Source organism: Podarcis cretensis, assembly GCF_951804945.1.
Source record: "Podarcis cretensis genome assembly, chromosome: 5".
Lineage (NCBI taxonomy): Eukaryota > Metazoa > Chordata > Lepidosauria > Squamata > Lacertidae > Podarcis > Podarcis cretensis.
This window is the reverse complement of record NC_137174.1, coordinates 20,082,377-20,106,302: the sequence shown is the minus strand read 5'-3', so window position 1 is coordinate 20,106,302 and position 23,926 is coordinate 20,082,377. Positions and strand designations below refer to the sequence as shown.

Sequence of the window (23,926 nt, the reverse complement as noted above, 5' to 3'; positions counted from 1 at the left end):
GTTTTAGACCGAATCAGTCAGCGGTTGATCATGTCTTAGTTTTATACCACCTTGCCCGGAAATATTCCGCCCCAAATAGAGGCCAACTTTGTGCGGCCTTTATTGATTTAAAGGCCGCTTTTGACAGCATCCCCAGGGAATTACTTTGGGGAAAACTAGCACGATGGGGAATAGACAAAAGACTTTTGTGGCTAATAACTAAATTGCATGACGGATCAGCCGCAAGGGTGAGAATCACTCCGGCCGGCGACCTCTCAAATTCAGTAACCATCAATAGAGGTGTCCGTCAAGGATGTATCCTTGCTCCGACCCTTTTTAATCTATTTATAAGTGATATGAGGGCGCCTCTGATAGATTCTCAAGAAACGATCCATGCCCCCCGCCTTGCCCAATATCGTTGCCCCCTTCTACTCTACGCAGACGACGCAGTGATCCTATCTTTTTCAAGAATAGGCCTTAGGAGGGCACTGAAAATTTTTGATGCTTACTGCAAATCAAATTTTCTTACAATTAATCATGCCAAGTCCAAAGTTCTAATTTTCACCAAGAGTCGAAAAACCTATAATTGGAGAATAGACGGAAAAGCCATTGACCAAGTCTTTAAATTTCAATACTTGGGAGTCCTTCTCCAACACAACATGGGCTGGAAGGTCCATCTGGCATATGTATTAAATAGAGCTAAAGCCCTTTCCTTTGCGCTACTGCGTTTTTTCTTTTCAGATGGGGCTTTCCATATTCCATCAGTGTTAAAAGTTTTCAAGGCAAAGGTGATTGCAACAATAGCATATGCAATCCCAATATGGGGGTCCTTTGTTAATCTAACCCAATTGGAGGTAATCCAAAACCAGCTGCTAAGAAGGTTGCTAAAATTACCCAGGTGTGTAAGCAATACTGCTATACGTCTCGAACTAAATGTTACAGCTCTAGAAACCACATTATGGAAATGCATCCTCTGTTACTGGTTGGCATTATGGCATAAACTTCCAAATCTCCACTTGATACAGTGTCTCTGGAGAGACGACTTCCCTAGCCCTTGGGCAAAAATAATACATGGGAAACTTGTGTCCTTAGGACTATCTCCATCTGAACTACTAAAATTGGATTTAATTTCTGCCAAGAGAATTATAACTCACAAATTAGAGGAGATGGATTTACAATTTAATATTGCGACAGGTGGTGGCTCCTGTTCGCCAATAAACCTTGGCTTAACACCACCAACGAAGCTTCCATCTTATTTAACTACCTTATCTGTGGTGATGCACAGGTATGCCTTTATAAAGGCTAGATTCAATGTTTTCCCATCAAATGTGTTGGGTAACAGACTCTCCAACGGACAGATCTCACTCCTCTGTGACTGTAAAAGTGGATCTATAGAATCGTTATATCATATAATCTTCTGTTGTCCTATACATTCGGCTTCACGGTCCAAGTTTCTGGCCCCATATCTATCGAGAATAGCTGACAGACCTCAGGAAGCCCAAATAATATACTTATTAAACGACAAAGACTCAAGTAGATCCCTTGCAGTCGCTAGATACCTGATTAATGTCTTATTTCATAAGAGGAGAAATGGATCACTGTATGACTCTGACAGCTTAGCCAAACTTAAGAACCATCAATAAGTGCCAGAACTAAGACGCATATCCCCCAAAATCTGAGGGATTTGAATTGCGGTTGACATAGAGGGAACTTATTGTGTATAGTTTACTTAATTGAAGTAAAATTGGTTTTATAGGGGTGTTTTAACTTGGAACTGTTTAAATTGTATTGTTTATGGATAAATTTTGATGTATTGTTTTTAGATATGGGCCAATGGCCGTAATAAACCAATCAAAAAAAAAAAAAAAAAAGCACTCTTTTGTTTAATCAAATTACCACTATACTTTTCTTCAAAAAGGCTACACTTTCCGAAAAACAACCTATACACAATGGGCTTCAGAAACCACAAAGTTACTGTCTAACAACCTGCAGATTAACACACTCACACACATTAATTAATTACACTCGTTCCAAAGAGCACCCACATTGAAGTATGATTTCTGATAAACTTATGGTGAAAAGAATGTTTAGGCAAACTTAATGAATGGAAGAGTCATCACATGCTTGTATGCATAGGGTGGGATGGGGGAAGCAATTAATCACTTTCCCACTCCCCCCCCCCCAGTCCTAATTGCTTTCTAAATTGCTGTTTCCTTTGCATGGCAGTAGTGGGAAGAACGCGTGGTGTTTTGCAGTACATCAAAAAGGATTTCTGACCTCCCCTCCCTGTGTTTATAAACACACCTGACACATACAAAAACATTAAAGTGATGCCAGGCGAGGCATTATCTGGGATGCCAACTTGAATAAAATAGGGGGGGGGGGTCCCAGGAAAGCCCCATCCCACATAATTTGTCACATGCAATGGCACATACACTCCATTTGAATGGCAATGCGCATCAGTTATCCCAACATCTGTTACAGTTATCCCAACATCAGTCCCAAGCAGTGACAGACCTACATTTTAGGGGCCCTGTAGCTTGAGCTGTTCTGGGGTCCCCTTCACAACTGGCAATGAGTTCTGGGTAACCACTGTTGTCTTCTTCAACAGACCACCACATTTAAAAAATCAGATTTTGATTAGAATATCTGTTCTGGGTTGTCTCACGTGTCAAACACACTGCTGTGAATAAAAATGTATATGCTTGTGAACTAAATCCCTCTGAGATTAGGTGCCCAGAATCTTAAGATTCATTGGTTTCGTAGGAGATCAGCCCCTGATTCCAAGCTGCTCTCTGTTTAACATAGGCAAAATACTGGAATCTAGATGCTAGAACAGCTCTGGAGAGAGAGATAAATGTAATACAATAGATAAAAGGTAAGATTAAAACAACACCCAATTGAGATCAAAAAGCTAAGGTTGGAGGATAAAACCTGCAATAAAAACAACTAGCTACAAGTAGATCTAAATGTCTTCACCTGACACATACAAAAACATCAAAGTGATGCCAGGCACGCCTCTCTGGGAGTGGAGGGTGCGGGATTTATTTCCCGACATCCATCTCTCTGAATGAGGGAAAGAGTTGAGTAGTGGAGAACTGAGGGCATCATTACGCAGGAGAGACTGCTAAATCTTAGTGAAAGGAAAGGTACTAGGTGGTGTGTCATCTGGTGTGGATGAGGAAAGACTGCAGCGTTATCGCCTGCCCTGGGTGGCATCTACACATAAAAAGGGTCCCTTGTGTTAATTTTCTTATGCAAAAATAACAAAGAATTGTACCAACAGGGAACCATTCTTGATTAACAAACTGCCAGGGACTGGGAACATTCATTGTATGAGCTGGAAGGTTTCAGAACGTTTTCAGTTCCTTTGAGGATCGGAGGCAACTATGGGGCTATTTTCCAGTTTTGCCAAAGGGTGATGCTAAGAGAAGGGTGCGCTCCAGCCAATCTAGATTGGTCAAGCAGCGCTTGAAAATTGAACTTGAAACTCGCTCCTCCCCAAAAGCCGCATCCCCATTGGAGTGCTTCTCTCCAAGGAAAACGCACCGGCCAATGGGCAGCCAGGAGGGGCTATAAAGGCGCCGAACTCCAGAAACCTGGAGCGGGCCTTGAGGAGCAAGGGGACTTTGCAAACGAAAAGCAGGTTTGTTGGAAGACAGCGAGGTAAGAATAGAGGATTGTTAAAAGGATTTTTAGTTCACTTGTCTTTAAAAAATTGCTCAAACGATTTATATAAATTAAGGGTTTCATAAACGATGGTTTTTATAAAGGAAGGTTGTTTCTGTTTCTGGGTCAGGATCAGGGTATAGGAAAGACCCATTTGTGGTAGCCAGGGAGGGATTACACAGGGGCTCAAATGTCTTCGGTTGGAAACATTTCGCAAGATTGGTTTGCACGTATTTTACTTGTAAGCATGAAGCATTTAGCGCATTTTACTGCATGAAGCATTTACACACACACTTTCTGACTGTTAAATCCCTTTCACATAAACGGGATTAAATTTCCCAATAAACGTGGTTAGGATCAGCTGCGGAAAATGATGGCAAGCATAGAAATAAGAGCGTAAACGTATTACCTAAAATTCTATGGTCTCTTTTCATTCAAGCCTTGCTCCGAGCAACCGGAGGTTTATTTAAAGGCCACAAAGTGCGTGGATTTCAATGTCAGGTACAAAAGCCTTCCTGTAAAAAGTGAAGGCTTTGCCCTTCTGCGCTCGGCCGGGTGGGTGGTCAGCGGGGCGGTTGAAAGAATTGCCACTGAAGCCGGGGGTCGTTTTACGCAGCGGAACCTCAGGCAGCGCCCGATTCTGGGGGACTTGCTCCCGGGCAAAGGCAGGCGATGCAGCCCTGAGCTTTCCAAGTCGGGAGGAAGATCTGCAAGCGTCGCTTCTGTTTAAGCCGAGGGCTTCCTTCAGATTTGCCTCTTTCTTTTCCCAGGAGGAGGCTACCCCAAAGTCGGAGGAGATAGGAGAAAAATGACCGTTTTCAGCCCATCTCACGTCGAGCTCCTAAAAAAGTCCTTTGAAGAGAACCGGTACCCCGGATACGGGACTAGGGAGGCGCTGGCGAGGTGCATCGGAGTCGAAGAAGATCGTGTGCACGTAAGAATAGGGATGGTGGGGGCTCCCAAGACTTCCCTAAACCGCACATACTGGAACAATTTGAAACGCTCAGAATAATCCTTGCGTAGTCGAAGGCCTTAGTTCACCCTGGTGCCTCTCAGCTTATCGCGAAAGGCGCCTTGTTCAAGAGCTAACTTCCTCTTTCTTGGTTCTTTTTTTTGGGGGGGGGGGTTATCGTGGATGTAAAAGCTTTATAATTAACAGTAACTCTAAATAGCAGTATTTAGTCATTCCAACTTAGAAGATTTATGATTAACAGTAACTGGAGATTATGAACATGGGATATTTGAATGCAGAGCTGAAGATAGTAGAAAAATGCTGCAGAGAACTAAATAGAAATCCCAGAGGAATAAGCATAATTTATTATATGTAATTCTCTCTGTTAGATCAAAAAGACATATTCATGGTAAAAATGTCTTCTATATTCACAGAACATAATGCCTATATGCCTTTCTCACAACACAAAATAAGTTAACATAGGTTCTCCCACTGTCATACACTAATCTTTGTTTGGTTGTTGTACCTGAAAGTGAAATTATGACCTACCTGTTTTGAAATAATGGGCATTTGGTTCTCTCCTTTCTTCTGTTCAGATCTGGTTTCAAAACAGAAGGGCCAGAACTCCAAAGAGGATAGGTTCCAGGATAAGGATCGTGAACCAGGCTGCAGCTCCTTATAGCCACAGTGAGAGAACCAGTCCAAGAAGCAGCCTGGACAGCAGCCCGAGAAGCAGTCCAGCAAGCAGCCAAAATATTCACTCGCAACAATCTTACCAGCCACAGAACTTTCAATACGCTGAAAGCTATGGAGGAGCAGGGTTGTGGCAGCCACCTCTCAACAACACGCAGCCAGGAGAGTGTGCCCCGCAATAGCAGAGCTCCCTGGAATTGAACCCTGCTTATTACCAGGAAGCTGCTTTTTGTGGAACTGGGCTTTGTGAGACTTCCCAGGCGAGCAACTGCCCAGTTCCATATTATGGTGCGGAGATGGTGAGGCAGCCTCCACCATCAGCTGGGAACTTCTTCATGGCATCAAGCACTTACACTCCCTGGTCTGCAACGGGGAATTATTCAGCTACAAATCCTGGACAAATGCAGAATGTTGATGGAAGTGCTTCGGACTCTCAGTTTTTCTCTTTAAGTCAGGTTCCAGATTAGCATCCCAACTCCCCAACTCCTTCCTTGCTATCCTGTGCATATTTTCCAAGCTCCCTCTTTTAATGCCTTTTAATGTATGACTTGGATGTTTTGAATAAAGTTTGTTCCTTTAATAGCTTGTCTGGAGTCTTCATTTAATTTTCCATTTACTGAAACATTCACTTTCCTTTGTACAAGCATATAAACATGGACTTAATTTTCCCCTAGAAAAAAGTCAGTTGTGCGGTACATGTGGTTCTAGAGATAAAAGGTCAGGTCTACTAATGGCTGAATATTCCTGAGACACATTTTAATGTCCCTTTCCTTTTCTTTTTAAGTCTCTGTATCTGAGGCTAGAGTAGGTGGCAATAAATGTGGGGGGAAGTTGCTATATTTTCTTTGTATGCAAAAGTATATTTGTAGATCCTGGTATAAGTCGATTTAGTAACACTTTTCTGTGTTAATAAGTTTGATTTCCATTAATGAGTCTTCCATTTTTTAAAAAACAGAAGTTTGAGATGGGGATATAAGGTTTAACTGATTTTCCTACCATGAGTGTGTAAAGTTGCTCTCCAAAGCTTTAAAGACATATACGTTTAACTTATAAATGCCCATGTTGCAGGCTAAGGCAACATGCAGGCTAAGGCAACATCTATTAAAAACTTTGTGGGGGGATATTTTGAACACTTTATTTCATTTTCTTGCTCTTAATCCACCCCCCCCCCCCGGTTTGTGCTCTACTGCCTTCAATGAAGCTTTATAGGTACCACTGTATATGCCTGAGGGAAGGTAGCCGCGCCCTGTGGTGGCGCCTGGGGAGCGGCTACCAGATAACTCGGAAGGGCTTCCCTCTCGCCATTGTCTTCCCTTATTACGTTCCCTCAGCATCAGCGCCATAACCAACGTCTTGCTGGGGCAACGGGGGGGGGAGGGGTGTCCTTCCCGCTCCTCTTTCTGGTCCCAACGGCCGCCCATCCCCCACTCCCTCTCGCTTCGCTTCATAGAATCCAGGTTGGCACCGCGCATGCGCCCCTGGTCTCCCCGCTTCTTCCCCCCCCCGTCTCCTCTTCGCTCCCTCTTCACACAATGACCCCCCCACCCCACCCCACCCCGCAGGGGGGACCCACCCAGGAGGCGAGATAAGCGCATTAGCATGTCTGGCTGCCCCCTCTCGCCTTCCGTGCTGCTCCTTTCATTCCTTCATCCTTCTGCTCCCCTCTGGCCCCTCCAGGCTCAGCCCGGCTGTGCTGCCCTAAATCCGTCTCTTCTTGAGAGCTGGATCTTCCTAACTTCCACTTCTTCTCCACTCCAAATCTGCCTCGGGGCAAAGAGGAGGCGCCACTGGTCTGTTCTCGCCTTTCTTCGCCATCTTGATCCCCCAACAATCTCCAGCGTTTCTCTGCTAAAAGCAGGGGCGTCCCTAGGAAAAGTGGGTCATTCCAGGAACAGATCAGAAACCTTCTGTAAATCCGGGAAAGTGGAGACTCTTGGAGAGCCTGTCCCTCCTTCCTGATGTAGACCTCCCTTCTCCCCTTCTTCCCTCGTCTCAGGAGACCAAATGTCTTGGGCCAGCCCTGCTGACCCCCCTGCAGGAGTAAGTCTGGCCAAGGGGGCTGGGACGTCAGCTCAGGGAGGGTTTCACCTGGAAGCCTGTGCCCCCTTTTCATCTTTGCCTCCTTTTCTGAACCTGCCCCTGGGAATTCGGCTGGTGTTTCTCTCCCTCCTCCATAAGGAAAGCCCTGAGCACTAGCATTCCCTGGGCGGTTGCCAAATGCTGAGGGGTGAGCACTCTGCACATGCCTGGCAGTAAACCACCTACCAGCTCCTCTTAGATTTCCTTAGGTGAGAGAAAGGGTTTCTAGAGTGATAGCCCAGTAGGTGCCTCCAGAACTCATTGGAGGAAGACTAAATGGTGACCACCACAGCACTGTCGAAAACGAGGACACAGATATCATTCAATGGGTCTGTGCTAATTTAAGGTAATATTCATCCTTAGGTTTTGAAGTATGGTTGATTCCCACCCCCCATTAAATTTAATTTTTATCTGTTTGTAAAACAAAAAAACTGCAAAGTGGTTTACTATCAAGTGTTGTATACATTTAATGAAATAAATAAACAAATGGCCAAAGACAACTCAAAAACAATTACTGTAATTTAAATAGAAATATAATACATCTCACCGTAATTAGGTGACCTGAATGCCTGCTTAGTCTGCTGTCCAAATGCTGACTTTTGGTGGGCATTTGTTTGAAAACTGCAGCTGGAGTATAAAGCCCTTCAAAGAATGCTGTGTCTGCTATGTCTCTGTTCTAGCACTTTTTTGTTTAATCAAATTTCCACTATACTTTTCTTCAACAAGCCTACACTTTCTGAAAAACAACCTATTCTCAATGGGCTTCAGAAACCACAAAGTTACTGTCTAACCACCTGCAGATTAACACACTCACACACATTAATTAATTAATTACAGATCGTTCCAAAGAGCACCCACATTGAAGTATGATTTCTGGTAAAATAACTTATGGTGAAAAGAATTTTTGGGCAAACTTAATGAATGGAAGAGTTATGGGTATTTAAAGAGCTTAGATGGTTATTTGAAGATTGCTCTTTCAAAATATACATTGAGCTGTTGAAGCAAATGTCGACACAGCTCCACTTTTTCTGATATATGCAGGCATCACATTGTCCACAGTCAAATTGGACTTATTTGAGTAATATAATAATTTTAATATTTGAAACGGAAATGAGATGAAGTGGGTGTCGATCAAGAAGAGAGAGCTTTATTGGCAGTATTTTTTAAATACTGAAATACACTTTTCCATTTTTTAAAAAACCGAAGATTGAGATGGGGATATAAGGTTTAATTGATTTTTCTACCATATGTGTGTTAAGTTGTTCTCCAAAGCTTTAAAGACACTTTATTTTATTTTCTTGCTCTTAATTCCCCCCCCCCCCCAGGTTTGTGCTCTACTGCCTTCATTGAAGTTTTATAGGAGGGTTGCCTGTGAACTGGAGGTACCACAGCATTGGTGCTGTTCATATTAGGAAGTTACAAGGCAATGTACTAATTTATTTAGACGGCAGAGGCTGGAGTGAGGGGTATTGGAATTAAGTTGTTCCAAGCTTCTTTGATGATATGAAATAATTTACACTAGCTTCTTTTTAGAACAACAAAAACCTTTTTAAAAAGAGAGTACCCGTTTAAGATACGAAGCATGTATGTGTGTGTGTGGAGGGGTGTTCTTTGGTTGGACCTCGCAAGTCTGTTTTTTGTCACACCCGCATTATTAAACCCTGAGCTTTCCATGTCGGGAGGAAGATCTGCAAGCGTCGCTTCAGTTTAAGCTAACTGAGCGCTTCCTTCAGATTTGCCTCTTTGTTTTTTCCCAGGAGGAAGCTGCCCCAAAGTAGGAGGAGATAGGGGGAAAAGGAAAGTTTTTACCCCAGCCCAAATCGAGCTTTTAAAGAAGGAGTTTGAAAAAAACGTGTACCCCGGATACCAGACCAGGGTATCCAGGGAGGCGCTGGCGAGGAGCATCAGAGTCGAGGAAGATTGTGTGCACGTAAGAAGAGGGAAAGTGCAACTAGATCTAAATGTCTCCACCTGACACATACAAAAACATCAAAGTGATGCCAGGCAAGCCTCTCTGGGGGTGGAAGGTGCGGGATTTATTTCCCGACATCCATCTCTCTGAATGAGGGAAAGAGTTGAGTGGTGGAGAGCAGAGGGCATCATTACGCAGGAGAGACTGCTAAATCTTAGTGAAAGGAAAGGTACTAGGTAGTGTGTCATCTGGTGTGGATGAGGAAAGACTGCAGCGTTATCGCCTGCCCTGGGTGGCATCTACACATAAAAAACACTCTGCAAATGCTTTTTTAAGAATAAAAAAATTGAAAAATATATTGAATTTCACATAGCTCATCACAAAAAAATGTAGTTCTTACTCGAAAAAAAGTTTCCTTGCCGATTCTGAGTCAGCATACTTAGGATTAGGGTTTATAGGTACACTTAGGGAGGGTCGCTTGTGTTAATTTTCTTATGCAGAAATAACAAAGAATGTACCAACAGGGAACCATTCTTGATTAACAAACTGTCAGGGACTGGGAACATGCATTGTATGAGCTGGAAGGTTGCAGAACGTTTTCAGTTCCTTTGAGGATCGGAGGCAACTATCTTGCCCCGGGTGCAGGGTGGAGCGGCAGGCTATTTGGATGCCGCAAGTCCCTGAAAGGCAGAGGAAGATGGCCACGTGAAAGTTGTGGGGATAGAAAGACAGAAAGAGAAATAGTGGAAGTGAACAAGAAAGGAAGCGCCAGCAACGTCTGAAACAAGCCTAGGAAACGGAAAGCTCGCTTTCCCTCAGAGTGCAACCCCGTTGCAGTTACAAGCGATAGTGCCTTGAGACTGTGTAGATTCAGGATTTGGTTGCGACGTCTGTCCGGGGCTGAATACTCTGAGCCTCTAACATCAACTGCTTGGGCTTGAAAGACCTACTGACTTCTTGGCAAGAGGAGTTTTCCTTCCCTTTATTTGCAAAGGTGTTACTCACATTCTTCCCTTAAAGCTTTTGCACCGCCTAACCTTAACGAAAACCTCTAAGCGGCTTACGAAAGCATGAACATGATCGATAAATGTCAAAGTGAAAAACATGCAAAATGCAATTACAGTGAAGCTAAAACCACCGATTAAAAGGCATAGCAACTTTTTGCAGGTAAAGGAAAGAAAAGGAAACAAAGTTTATAGCAGGCGCCGAAAAGGGTGCAGTGAAGGCGCCTGCTTCATCTCAAAAGGCAGGGGGTTTCAGAGTGTACTTGTTGCATCTAGGCTTCTTGGGCAAAGCCTTTCAACATGCCTAAGTCTTGGCGCATCTCTGTATGTAAAATGAAAGCTTCATAATAATATTTTTAAAAAATAAACCACAGTTCTGTCTGGCTCTCTCGCTCCTCAACCCATCCTCTCAATTCCCTTCAACTGTGCGCACTAATCTCCAAGCCTATGGGGCTATTTTCCAGTTTTGCTAAGGGGTGATGCCAAGGGAAGGGTGCGCTCCAGCCCATCTAGATTGGTCAAGCAGCGCTTGAAAAGTGAACTTGAAACTCACTCCTCCCCAAAAGCCGCCTCCCCATTGGAGCGCTTCTCTCCAAGGAAAACGCGCCGGCCAATGGGCAGCCAGGAGGGGCTATAAAGGCGCCGAACTCCAGAAACCTGGAGCGGGCCTTGAGGAGCAAGTTGACTTTGTGGAAGCGAAAAGCAGCTTTGTTGGAAGAGAGCGAGGCAGCACTTTTGCAAGATGAAAACTACCACCAGCCGAGGTAAGAAGAGAGGATTGTTAAGATTTTTAGTTCACTTGTCTTAAAAAAATTGCTCAAATGATTGATATAAATTCAGGGTTTCATAAGCGACGGTTTTAAAAATGAAGGGTGTTTCTGTTTCTGGGTCAGGATGTAGGGAAGGCTTTCAAAGACCCATTTGTGGTAGCCAGGGAGGGATTACACAGGGGCTCAAATGTCTTCAGTTGGAAACATTTCGCAAGATTGGTTTGCACATCTTTACTTGTAAGCATGAAGCATGAAGCATTTACTGCATTTTACAGCATGAAGCATTTACACACACATTTTCTGATTGATAAAAATCTTTCACATAAACAGGATTAAATTTCCCAATAATCGTGGTTAGGATCGGTTATGGAAAACGATGGCAGGCATAGAAATAAGAGCGTAAACTTCTTACTTAAAATTCTTTGGTTTGTTTTCATTCAAGCCTTGCTCCGAGCAACCGGAGGTTTATTTAAAGGCCACAAAGTGCGTGGATTTGAATGTCAGGTACAAAAGCCTTCCTGTAAAAAGGGAAGGCTTTGCCATTCTGCGCTCGGCCGGGTGGGTGGTCAGCGGGGCGGTTGAAAGAATTGCCACTGAAGCCGGGGGTCGTTTTACGCAGCGGAACCTCAGGCAGAGCCTGATTCTGGGGGACTTGCTCCCAGGCAAAGGCAGGCGATGCAGCCCTGAGCTTTCCATGTCGGGAGGAACATCGGCAAGCGTCGCTTCAGTTTAAGCCGAGCGCTTCCTTCAGATTTGCCTCTTTCTTTTCCCAGGAGGAGGCTACCCCAAAGTCGGAGGAGATAGGAGAAAAAGGACCGTTTTCACCCCTGCCCAAATCGAGCTCCTAAAAAAGTCCTTTGAAGAGAACCGGTACCCCGGATACGAGACTAGGGAGGCGCTGGCGAGGTGCATCGGAGTCGAAGAAGATCGTGTGCACGTAAGAATCGGGATGGTGGGGGCTCCCAATACCTCCCTAAACCGCACATACGGGAAGAATTTGAAACGCTCGGAATAATCCTTGCGTAGTCGAAGGCCTTAGTTCTCCCGGGTGCCTCTCAGCTTATCGCGAAAGGCGCCGTGTTCAAGAGCTAACTTCCTCTTTCTTGGTTCTTTTTTGGGAGGGTGTTGTATCGTGGATGTAAAGGCTTATAATAAAGGGTGGGTGGGTTGTGCTCCCTCCTTTTCAAATTTAGGGAGAAATTGTGCACAAACTTGTTCAGAAATCCTGGTTCCTGATTAAGGCTTCCTTTTCCTGCCAGTAAATTTATGCACAGCACACATTCATTTGATGCAGATTCTGACTTTAAATCGTTTAAAAAAAAAAAATTCGCGGACCCAGCTTAGAAATCTAATTTCTGCAATGGATGGGCTTAGTGCTAAAAGTACATTAAATCTGGTTTTATAGGCTGCATTTGCAGCCTGATCCAGTTAACACTAACTCCCAAGGTAATGTGCAGAGGACTGCAGCCATAAGCAGCTTGCACTGCGGAGACTAAAACGAGTTAAGCTGCATTGCTTTTTCTGGCAAAAGTTGAGCATGTATTTAGTTCTCTCCTACAGAGAAATTGGCATTTAGAAATATATATATAAACCCTTCCCTGCCTAGTCCATTACCCCCAGGACACTTGGGAGGCTGAGGCAGAAAACCCCAAACAGGGCACAACAAATGGGTAGGTCTTCTGAGTGAGCCATTTAAGATTCCTGTTACTAAATTTATTGAATGTTTAAAACAATTGCCAAGCATAAAGTGTTGCCTTCCAGCACAAATGCAAACAGAGATGTTACGTCTTGTATGCAGGCATCCACTTGGCATTAACAAACGCTTGACAATTTCTTACAGATGAAGCTCACATCCACAGGTATACTTCAGTAAAGCGAGTCTTGTGGAACTGTACACTTGTGCAGCTTTTAAAGGTGGCTTTTTCTGATACTGCAGAACAAAATACAGCCAAATAGCACAATACAAAACAAGTCAACATAGGTTCTCCCACTGTAAAACACTAATCTTTGTTTGGTTGTTGTACCTGAAAGTGAAATTATGACCTACCCCGTTTGGAAATAATGGGCATTTGGTTCTCTCCTTTCTTCTGTTCAGATTTGGTTTCAAAACCGACGAGCCAGAACACCAAAGACGATAGGTTCCAGGATAAGGATCGGGAACCAGGCTGCAGCTCCTTATAGCCACAGTGAGAGAACCCGTCCAAGAAGCAGCCTGGACAGCAGCCCAAGAAGCAGTCCAGGAAGCAGCCAAAATATTAACTCGCAACAATCTTACCAGCCACAGAACTTTCAATACGCTGAAAGCTATGGAGGAGCAGGGTTGTGGCAGCCACCTCTCAACAACACGCAACCGGGAGAGTGTGCCCCGCAACAGCAGAGCTCCCTGGAATTGAACCCTGCTTATTACCAGGAAGCTGCTTTTTGTGGAACTGGGCTTTATGAGACTTCCCAGGCAAGTTTAACTTGTATGTGCCTTAGCCTGCAACATGGGCATTTATATCTATTAAAAACTTTGTGGGGGGATATTGCGAACACTTTATTTCATTTTCTTGCTCTTAATCCCCCCCCCCAGGTTTGTGCTCTACTGCCTTCAATGAAGCTTTATAGGTACCACTGTATATGCCTGAGGGAAGGTAGCCGCGCCCTGTGGTGGCGCCTGGGGAGCGGCTACGAGATAACTCGGAAGGGCTTCCCTCTCGCCATTGTCTTCCCTTATTACGTTCCCTCAGCATCAGCGCCATAACCAACGTCTTGCTGGGGCAACGGGGGGGGGGAGGGGCGTCCTTCCCGCTCCTCTTTCTGGTCCCAACGGCCGCCCATCCCCCACTCCATCTCGCTTCGCCTCATAGAATCCAGGTTGGCGCCACGCCCCGTTTCCCGCCCAAACCGCCCCCGCGCATGCGTCCCTGGTCTCCTCTGGTCTCCCCGCTTCTCCCCCCCCCCCCCGTCCTCTGGTCTCCTCTCCGCTCCCTCTTCACACAATGACCCCCCCGCCCCACCCCGCAGGGGGGACCCGCCCAGGAGTGGAGATAAGCGCATTAGGATGTCTGGCTGCCCCCTCTCGCCTTCCATGCTGCTCCTTTCATTCCTTCATCCTTCTGCTCCCCTCTGGCTCCTCCAGGCTCAGCCCGGCTGGGCTGCCCTAAATCCGCCTCTTCTTGAGAGCTGGATCTTCCTCACTTCCACTTCCCACTCCAAATCTGCCTCTACAGCAGCCTCGGGGCAAAGAGGAGGCGCCACTGGTCTCTTCCCGCCTTTCTTCCCCATTTGATCTTGATCCCCAACAATCTCCATTCTTCCCTGGGGGGACGGACAGTTTTGGGACTCGTCTCAGGTGACCAAATGTCTTGGGCCGGCCCTGCTGACCCCCCTCCAGGAGAAAGTCTGGCCAAGGGGGCTGGGACGTCAGCTCAGGCAAATGCAACCCAGGGAGGATTTCACCCGGAAGCCTGTGCCCCCCTTTTCATCTTTGCCTCCTTTTCTGAACCTGCCCCTGGGAATTCGGCTGGTGTTTCTCTCCCTCCTCCATAAGGAAAGCCCTGAGGGCCCTGAGCACTAGCATTCCCTGGGCGGTTGCCAAATGCTGAGGGGTGAGCACTCTGCACATGCCTGGCAGTAAACCACCTACCAGCTCCTCTTAGATTTCCTTAGGTGAGAGAAAGGGTTTCTAGAGTGATAGCCCAGTAGGTGCCTCCAGAACTCATTGGAGGAAGAGTAAATGGTGACCACCACAGCACTGTCGAAAACGAGGACACAGATATCATTCAATGGCTCTGTGCTAATTTAAGGTAATATTCATCCTTAGGTTTGGAAGTATGGTTGATTCCCACCCCCCATCAATTTTATTTTTTATCTGTTTGTAAAACAAAAAACTGCAAAGTGGTTTACTATCAAGTGGTGTATACATTTAATGAAATAAATAAACAAATAGCCAAAGGCAACTTAAAAACAATTACTGTAATTTAAATAGAAATATAATACATCTCACCGTAATTAGGTGACCTGAATGCCTGTTTAGTCTGCTGTCCAAATGCTGACTTTTGGTGGGCATTTGTTTGAAAACTGCAGCTAGAGTATAAAGCCCTTCAAAGAATGGTGTGTCTGCTATCTCTCTGTTCCAGCACTCTTTTGTTTAATCAAATTTCCACTATACTTTTCTTCAACAAGGCTACACTTTCTGAAAAACAACGTATTCTCAATGGGTTTCAGAAACCACAAAGTTACTGTCTAACAACCTGCAGATTAACACACTCACACACATTAATTAATTAATTAATTAATTACAGGTCGTTCCAAAGAGCACCCACATTGAAGTATGATTTCTGGTAAAATAACTTATGGTGAAAAGAATTTTTGGGCAAACTTAATGAATGGAAGAGTTATGGGTATTTAAAGAGATTAGATGGTTATTTAAAGATTGCTCTTTCAAAATATGCATTGAGCTGTTCAAGCAAATGTCGACACAGCTCCACTTTTTCTGATATCTGCAGGCATAACACATTGCCCGCAGTCAGATTGGACGTATTTGGGTAATATAATAATTTTAATATTTCAAACGGAAATGAAATGAAGTGGGTGTCGATCAGGGAGAGAGAGCTTTATTGGCAGTAGTATCCCAGCTATGGAACAGCCTCCTCAGGGAGTCTATCCTGGTGCCTTCTTCTCCAAATCATCTAGTGAAGACCTTTTGGTTCACCCACATGGTTTAATTCTTTATTGAAGCTTGGGTGTTTTATGCTCTCCGTGATGCTATCCATATAAGTTTTTTGTTCCCTTTTATTTTTGGTTGATCATGATTTTTAATCATTATAAATTAAGACAGATCCATTTAGTCAGAAATACGTCCCTCTCAATCCCTACCATTTCATTTACTTATGTACTGCTTTTGAAATGAACCTCACAAAGTGGTTTACATCAATATATCAAAACAATAAGCATCCATTAAAAATGTAACAAAAAAAGGCAAACTGCAAGGGGGAAAAGTTCAATGATTTTAGGATTGTAGCTTTTAAAAGTGTAGTTTAGTGGGAGAGAAATTTTTCTCTATCCACTTTCTCCATGCAATGCTAAATTTTATAAATTTCTGTCATGCCACCTCTTATTCTATTTTTCTCTAAACCAAAAAGTCCCCAATGCTCCAACCTTTCCTCATTGTTCCATCCACTTGATCACTCTGCTTGCCCTTTTCTGAATTATCTGAACTGGAGATCTGTGATAACGCATCACCTGCTTGTATGCATAGGGTGGGATGGGGGGCGCAACTAATCCCTTTCCCACTTCCCCACTCCAATCCTAATTGCTTTCTAAATTGCTGTTTCCTTTGCATGGCAGTGGTAGGAAGAAGATGGGAAGAACGCTGCGTGTTTTGCAATACATCTCAAAGGTTTGCTGACCTCCCCTCTCCGTGTTTATAAACAGAGTAAGCACAAAATAATCCCCCTCCCTCTCTACCTCTACCACAAATAGTTCTGAATCTCTATGCCCCTCCCCCCCCCCGTTTGCTATTTTAACACCCAACTAGCAATGAGTTATGGGTAACCACTGTTGCCATCTTCAATGGGGTTGTTCCCTGACAGATCACCACATTTAAAAAATCAGATTTTGATTAGAATTTCTGTTCTGGGTTGTCACACGTCTCGAAGTCACTGGTGTGAATAAAAGTGTTTAAGAATGTGGATTAATTCTGGTCTGTGGCCCCTCTGGGATTTGGCGCCCAGAATCTTAAGATTAATTGGTTTCATATGAGATCTGCGCTTGCGTATCCAATGCACTGTTTTTAAAATAAGGTAAGCTTTTTTCTAGCGTAAAATGAATGCAAATTTAATCGTCTATTAATAAAATATAGTTTGCTTACTCAGCTTAGATTTCTTTCTTCGGTTGCCACCACTGTTATGTTTACCGTCTTATTCGCATTTGATGCGTTTCCTGGCCGTTGCCACTGCCTCCATCCAAGGCGCTGTACAAATCTATTTAGACGAGAGAGGATGCTATGAGGGGTATTGGAATTAAGTTGTTCCAAGCTTCTTTGTCGATATGACATAATTTATACTTGCTTCTTTTTAGAACAACAACAAAAACTTTTTTAAAAGGAGAGTATCTTTGGCCAGGGCGCAGCCTGACTCCCTCCTTTGGCAATCTTCGCGGAGCTCTGGCCCAATGGTTGCCATTGGTTTGATATGAATTAATTTTATAAAGAATGATTTTAGAGTGTTGTGTTGTACTGTTGTACTGTTTTATTGTTGTTAGCCGCCCTGAGCCCGGCTTCTGCTGGGGAGGGCGGGATATAAATATTTTTTTTATTTTTTTTTTATTATCCGTTTGAGATAGGAAGTGTGTGCTACCTGGTAAGGGGGGGGGGGCGTGTTCTTTGGTTGGACCGCAAGTGTGATTTTTGTACGATGCAGGTGTGGGACACCCCACTTTATTCAGTTCTGGGGTAGTTACTTGCACTGGCTTGGCAAAGAAAATGTGTAGTAGGCGTCGGAAAGTCCTCTCTCTCTCTCCCCTCACTTCTGAATTCTCTTCTCTTCAGTTGCCTGCATTGGATAATGCTCCAAGTCAGAACGTGCCAGCAGCAAAATATTAAGCATATCAACGCCGGTTTTTAAAATGTATTTTATTGCTTTTTCACATGCAATGAATACAATTTAAAATGCAATAAACGACGTCAGCTATCTGTTGTTTCTTGGAAACAACAGCAGTTTAAAGTTGGAACCACTGCTTAAAACCAAGGGCTAAGGACGAAATCACAGACTAAAGTAGGTCAAAGTCAATTGGTTATTACTGGCGGCCGAAGAGGCAACTGCCAAAGGGGTGGCCAGAGAGGGAGGGAGGGAGGGAGGGGATTGACTCAGTTTAGCAAAATGACGGAAGAAAAGGTGACTCCCTCTTATCGGCTGAGAAGTAAGGGTGGGGTTCGCCCACCGGAGATAAATGCTCAGACGGAACCCCCAGCAGAATAGCAGAGTGAACCTGAGAGAGTTAGTGTCCATTTTTAAGGCAAAACAAATTCAGGGAGAGCGAGAAAGAGTTTTTTCATGATGGCAACCAACAACGAAGGTAACAGAAACTTTAAAAAAAAAAGATTATTAATTCACTGTCTATAAACAACAACAACAACATTGCTCTAATTATTTATAGGGGAATGAGTAGGAAGGAAGATGATTTCTGTTTCATCTGGGTCAGGATCCCGGCATAGGGGAGACTTTCAAAGTCCCATTTGTGGTAGCCGGGGAGAGATTAAACATGTCTCACTATTTCCTGGGAAGAAGCCCAGGCAAGACTGCTTTGCACCAAGCATTTAGTGCGTAGAAAGTGCAATCCTATACAGTACGCACTTTCCTGAACGTTAAATCCTTTTCAAATAAACGGCGATTTAATTTCCCAATAAACGTGGTTAGGATCGGCTGCAGAAAACGATGGCAGGCATAGAAATAAGAGCGTAAACTTCTTACTGAAAATTCTTTGGTTTGTTTTCATGCAAGCCTTGTTCAGAGCAACCGGAGGTTTATTTAAATGCCACAAAGTGCGTGGATTTGAATGTCAGGTACAAAAGCCTTCCTGTAAAAAGTGCTCTGCCGGGTGGGTGGTCAGCGGGGCGGTTGAACGAATTGCCACTGAAGCCGGGGGTCGTTTTACGCAGTGTAACCTCAGGCAGCGCCCGATTCTGGGGGACATGCTCCCGGGCAAGTGCAGGCGATGCAGCCCCGAGCTTTCCATGTCGGGAGGAAGATCTGCAAGCGTCGCTTCAGTTTAAGCCAAGCGCTTTCTTCAGATTTGCCTCTTTGTCTTTTCCCAGGAGGAAGCTACCCCAAAGTCGGAGGAGAAAGGCAAAAAAGGACGGTTTTCAGCCCATCTTACGTCGAGCTTCTAAAAAAGTCCTTTGAAGAGAACCGGTACCCCGGATACGGGACTAGGCAGTCGCTGGCGAGGAGCATCGGAATCAAAGAAGATCGTGTGCACGTAAGAAGAGGGATAGTGGGGGTTCCTTGGACTTCCTTAAACCGCAAATACTGGATAAATTTAAATCGCTCAGAATAATTCTTTCGTTGTCATTCGAATGTGTTAGATCTTCCTGATGCCTCCGAGCTTAACGTGAAAGGTGCCGTATTCAAGAGCCAACTTCCTCTTTCCTGGGTTTTTGTGGGGTGTTATTGCGGGGGGGGGCTGTTGTACCGTGGATGTAAAGGCTTTTTTTAAGGGGTGGGTGCGTTGTGTCCCCTCCTTTTCAACTGTAGGAAGAAATTGTGCCCATACTTGTTCAGAAACCCTGGTTCCTGATTAAGGCTTCCTTTTCCTTCCCACTCAAATTATTGGAGGCACATGCTTTCAAATATCAAAGGTTCTGGCTTTGAACAGTAAAAACTCTTAACAGACCTGGTTTCAACCTAATTTGAGGATAAAACCATCTGGTTTTCTAGGCTGCCTTTATAGCCTGATCCACCTGACCGGACTCCCGAGGGAGTGCGCATAGGATATTGCTATTAGGATGGCAGCTTTCAGCACCTCGCATTGAGAGACCAAATGTGCAGCATTCAGCTGGAACCACACTTAAGCAACATTGCTTTTCTAGCCAATGTCCCGCAAGTCCCTAGTTCTCCCACACTGAAAAAATTACACCACACGAGGCACAAATATTCGGCTGTCCTCTGAGTTAGAAAGTGAAATTATGACCTATCCATTCGGAAATAATGGGCATTTTGTTCTCTCCTTTCTTTTGTTCAGACCTGGTTTCAGAACAGAAGAGCGAGAACAAAGGTTCCAAAATAATGATCAGGAACTGAGCTACAGCTCCTTATAGCCGCTGTGACAGAAGAAGAAGTCCATTAAACAGCCTGGGGAGCAGCCCAAAAAGCAGCCATGCAGCTTCCATTATCCCGAAAGCTTTTGTTCAGACCTGGTTTCAGAACTGAAGAGTGAGAACAAAGATGACTGGGTCCAAAACAATGATCAGGAACCGAGCTACAACTCCTTCTAGCCGCCCTGACAGAAGATGTCCAAGCACTCCGAGAAGCAGCGCAAGAAGTCCGACGCAGCAACATTACCAGCCACGCAGCTTCCATTATCCCGAAAGCTATGAAGGAGCTGGGTTCTGGCAGCCAGCTCTCAGCACCACGCAACCAGGAGAGCCTGTCTATGCCGCACAGCAGCAGAACTCCCAGGAATTGAACCCGGTTCATTACCAGCCAGCTGCTGTTGGTGAAACTGGGCTTTGTGAGACTTCCAAGGCAAGCAGCTGCCCAGTTCCATATTATGGTGCAGAGATGACGAGGCAGCCTCCACCATCGGCTGGTAACTTCTGCACTTCATCAAGCAGTAAAACTCCCTGGTCTGCAATGGGGAACAGTCATGCAATGGGGAATTATCCATCTGCAAATCCCGTGCAAATGTTGCTTGAAGATTACCAAAATCGGCAGCAAAGCAATATCTTCCCTTCTCCCAACGCTTTCTAGGGTTACTCATCCATATAAATACATTTTAAAGTTTTTCAATAAAGTTTGTTATTTTAATGCCTTTGTCTGGGATCATCGTCTGGCTTTCCTTTTACTGAAGCATTCTCTTCTTTTTGCCCAAGCAAGCTAAAAGCACTTGTATATTGAAATAAAAAAAAAGCTGAACAATTGGCCACTTGTTCAAATTAGGACCAAAGTCAAAGTCTGGGGTTAGAAGAATTGGGTAAAATGTTTCAAAAGGTTCCAATTTGGCTTTTGTTTTTGTTGGGTTGATGTGGGTTAAATGTTTAGTTGGGGTTGGCGGTTACTTTAATTTGGGTATAAGTATAAACTGTTCATTATTGTTATTATTATAATAATTAATTATTATTACTATTGGTTTCTTGGTTTGCTATATATTTGTTTTGTTGTTAAATGTTTGATGCCTTGTGTTGTAAGCACAATGTATTTTTGTACTTTTTGCAGAAAACAATAAAGCATATATGGATATAGATATATACGTGTGTTTTTGTGCATGTGATTCTATGGGGATGGATTTTTCTGAGCCCTACCTGCCTGCCATGCTACATAATGCACTCCCTTTTTGAAATGTTGCCTGAATACAGAAAGGGGTTGGTTCTGCCGGATCCCCTCTCTGCTTTTGCAGGCAACTTCCACGAAGGAAGAGTTCACCCAAACCAAAATCCACATAGCTTGATGATGTGACTCAGACATTGGGTTAAATCATGGAATTCAAAGTGTTAAATGAGGATGCTATTGGAGAGTATTGGGAATGCCTTACATGATTCCAATCTGTTTATAATGCTACACATTATCACTTCATCATTCAGTATTTCCAAGCTAATCCTTGCTGAGCTTCTGACAACCAGACAAGGGACCAATTCTGTTTATGCGGTTCAGGGTTTGCTTTCCCTCTGCTTTCCACCCAAATGGTTCTGAAACCGGGTTTCAAGTCCACGAGCTTATTTCTCTATTTCTATCCCACCCAGGGGCGCCCACTTGAATAGAAGATGGGGGGGGGAGGTCAGGTAAGCGCTGCCCTGGTTGATTGCCATTAGAGCATCGAGGGGGGGCAAGGGACCTGGGCCCAAGTGTTGGCTCCTAGGGACCCCTGGGACCTTGAGGCGGCCCACCTACTTCTTCCCCCTCCGCCCTCTCAGCCCCCGAGACCCCCGCGAGGGAGACCAGCCTGAGAGGCGCAAAGGCAAGGCACCCGAGTGAGCTTCGGGGCTGGTAGTAGGGTGTGTGTGTCTGTAGGAATTGTGGGGTGTTTGTTTGTATATGTGTGTGTGTGTGTGTGTGTGTGTGTGTGCAGGGATTTGAACCCTGCCTGGCCTTACACCAAAACACTGATACGCCGCCAAATATATATATTCCCTGAGGGAAGATGGCGCCGCCGCGCCCTGTGGTGGCGCCTGGGGAGCGGCTACGAGATAACTTGGAAGGGCTTCCCTCTCGCCATTGTCTTCCCTTATTACGTTCCCGCAGCATCAGCGCTATAACGAACGTCTTGCTGGGGCAACGGGGGGGCGGGGGCGTGTTGTGTGTGTCCCCTTCCCGCTCCTCTTTCTCGCTCCAACGGCCGCCCATCCCCCACTCCCTCTCGCTTCGCCTCATAGAATCCAGGTTGGTGCCTTTTCCCGCCCAAACTGCCCCCGCGCATGCGCCCCCGCCTGGCCTGCCTTGGCGCCCTTTGGCTGCGGTGTCACACCAGCCGCCCTTCTCCTCCTTCTCCCTGGTCTCCCCGCTTCTCTCCCCCTCCCCTCGGTCTCCGCTCTGCTCCCTCTTAACACAATGACCCCCCCCCGCAGGCGGGACCCACCCGTGAGGCGAGATAAGCGCATTAGCATGTCCGACCTCTGAGGAAGGCTGCCCCCTCTCGCCTTCCGTGCTGCTCCCCCTTCATTCTTTCATCCTTCTGCTCCCCTCTGGCCCCTCCAGGCTCAGCGCGGGGGGGGGGGGGACCGGCTGGCCTGCCCTAAATCCGCCCCTGCTTGGAAGCTTTTTGTTCTCATTTATTTTTGGTTGATTATGATTTTTAATTATTATAAATCAAGACAGATCCATCTAGTCAGAAACACCTCCCTCTCAATCCCTACAATTTCATTTACTTATGTACTGCTTTTGAAATGAACCTCACAAAGTGGTTTACATCAATATATCAAAACAATAAGCATCCATTAAAAATGTAATAAAACTGCAAAGGCAAGGTGCAAGGGGGGAAAGTTCAATGATTTTAGGATTGTAGCTTTTAAAAGTGTAGTTTACTGGGAGGTTGGATCTTATTATTTATTTGTTAAATGTGAACCTCATTTTTGTTCCAAATTGTTGCTCTCTAGACCAGTTCCTATTCACCCAGACCAAATGATTCTGCCACCCTGACCAGTTAATACTTAAACTCTTCTGTATTGCTTCATCAATGTGATTACATTATTGACAGAGAACTTTGATCACCATGTTAACTTCTATGATGTCATGAATAGCTCTATCTGAATTGAAATTTACATGGATTTGCTATCTAAATAGTGTGTGAAGCAATCCTAAGAGATTGATAACTTGGGAAACTGCTCTGCTTGGCTGTCCTACAATTTACAGTGAGGGCAGGCAGATCTCTGAAGCACCAGGTGTGTATCCTTTCTCCTCAAACTACTTCCCAGCTCAAACACTGCACAGAATTTCCCCCACCGATTGATCTACAATCTATCTCTCCCCTCCAGACTAGGTTTGAGTCCCAAGTAGGCTGTTCCTTTCCAGCTCCTACTTCTCCTGGCTCAACCTCTGCCTCCCAGTAAGATTCTAGTCTATTCCTCCTACAGGACACCACACTCTGTCCTTCACAATACACTCAGAGTGGAAGTTGTTTTTTCCAGAACCAACTCTTTCTCCCATTCACTCTTTATACCTCAGCCTGTCTCCTAACTGTCTCCCTAGCTATCTCCCACCCTCTCCAACCACAATACCAACCCACTTCAACCAACCCTCTCAAACTAACTGTCTCTCCAAAACCTCTCCTTTTAAACTCTCCCTCCTGGAACCATGGCCAATCAGAGGCTGCCATTCATTAACAATTTGCAGGCAGGAAGAAAAAAAAAAAGAAGCACTTGTTGATCCAACCTGTCCAGCAAAACCAACTTTTTCGTCACAGAGGTTTCTTCAGGGATTTATGTACTACTGCTTGACCAAAGGGAGCAGGCCCCTGGATACACTTGTCAGCTTTACCAGCCTGCATGGACAGAGATCAAGAGAACAAGAAGCTGCTTGCAACATTGCAAGGGTCCTGTTCACATCAGCAGAAACAGAAGCAGACATTTATCCCACAAAATGTGGGAAGGTGCTGCACTTCCCAGAATAGCTTCCTTTTACTTCTCTTGTGGCTCAGCTGTATTTACAACTGTTCAATTAGCAGAAATGTCACC

At 44.8% G+C, this 23,926-nt stretch overlaps 3 protein-coding genes across 7 annotated transcripts in view; all 3 read left to right on the top strand.

Annotated features, from left to right (window-relative positions):
* Positions 1 to 5,873, top strand: part of LOC307216582 (uncharacterized protein) — a 115,995-nt gene extending 110,122 nt beyond the window's left edge. The window contains exon 7 of the mRNA XM_079977044.1: positions 5,197 to 5,873. Within this exon, the coding sequence (XP_079833170.1) occupies positions 5,197 to 5,475 (279 nt within the window). The 3' untranslated portion in view covers positions 5,476 to 5,873. The remainder of the gene's footprint in view (positions 1 to 5,196) is intronic.
* LOC307216584 (transmembrane protein 254-like) overlaps positions 1 to 23,926 on the top strand; it is a 56,902-nt gene that overhangs the window by 17,506 nt on the left and 15,470 nt on the right. The gene's annotated exons all lie outside the window — the stretch shown is intronic.
* LOC307216579 (double homeobox protein 1-like) lies at positions 9,331 to 21,192 on the top strand. 5 transcript variants are annotated; one of them, XM_079977037.1, is made up of 5 exons: positions 9,331 to 10,104; positions 10,354 to 11,052; positions 11,832 to 11,995; positions 19,783 to 19,815; positions 19,986 to 21,192. In XM_079977037.1, the coding sequence occupies exons 2-5, from the start codon at positions 11,031 to 11,033 to the stop codon at positions 20,508 to 20,510; spliced, it is 744 nt and encodes a 247-aa protein (XP_079833163.1). In that variant the 5' UTR covers positions 9,331 to 10,104; positions 10,354 to 11,030; the 3' UTR covers positions 20,511 to 21,192. The 5 variants fall into 5 exon arrangements, with proteins under 5 accessions (XP_079833163.1, XP_079833164.1, XP_079833162.1 ...); XM_079977038.1 differs by having other exon boundaries at positions 9,331 to 11,052; positions 11,835 to 11,995; XM_079977036.1 differs by having other exon boundaries at positions 9,331 to 11,052.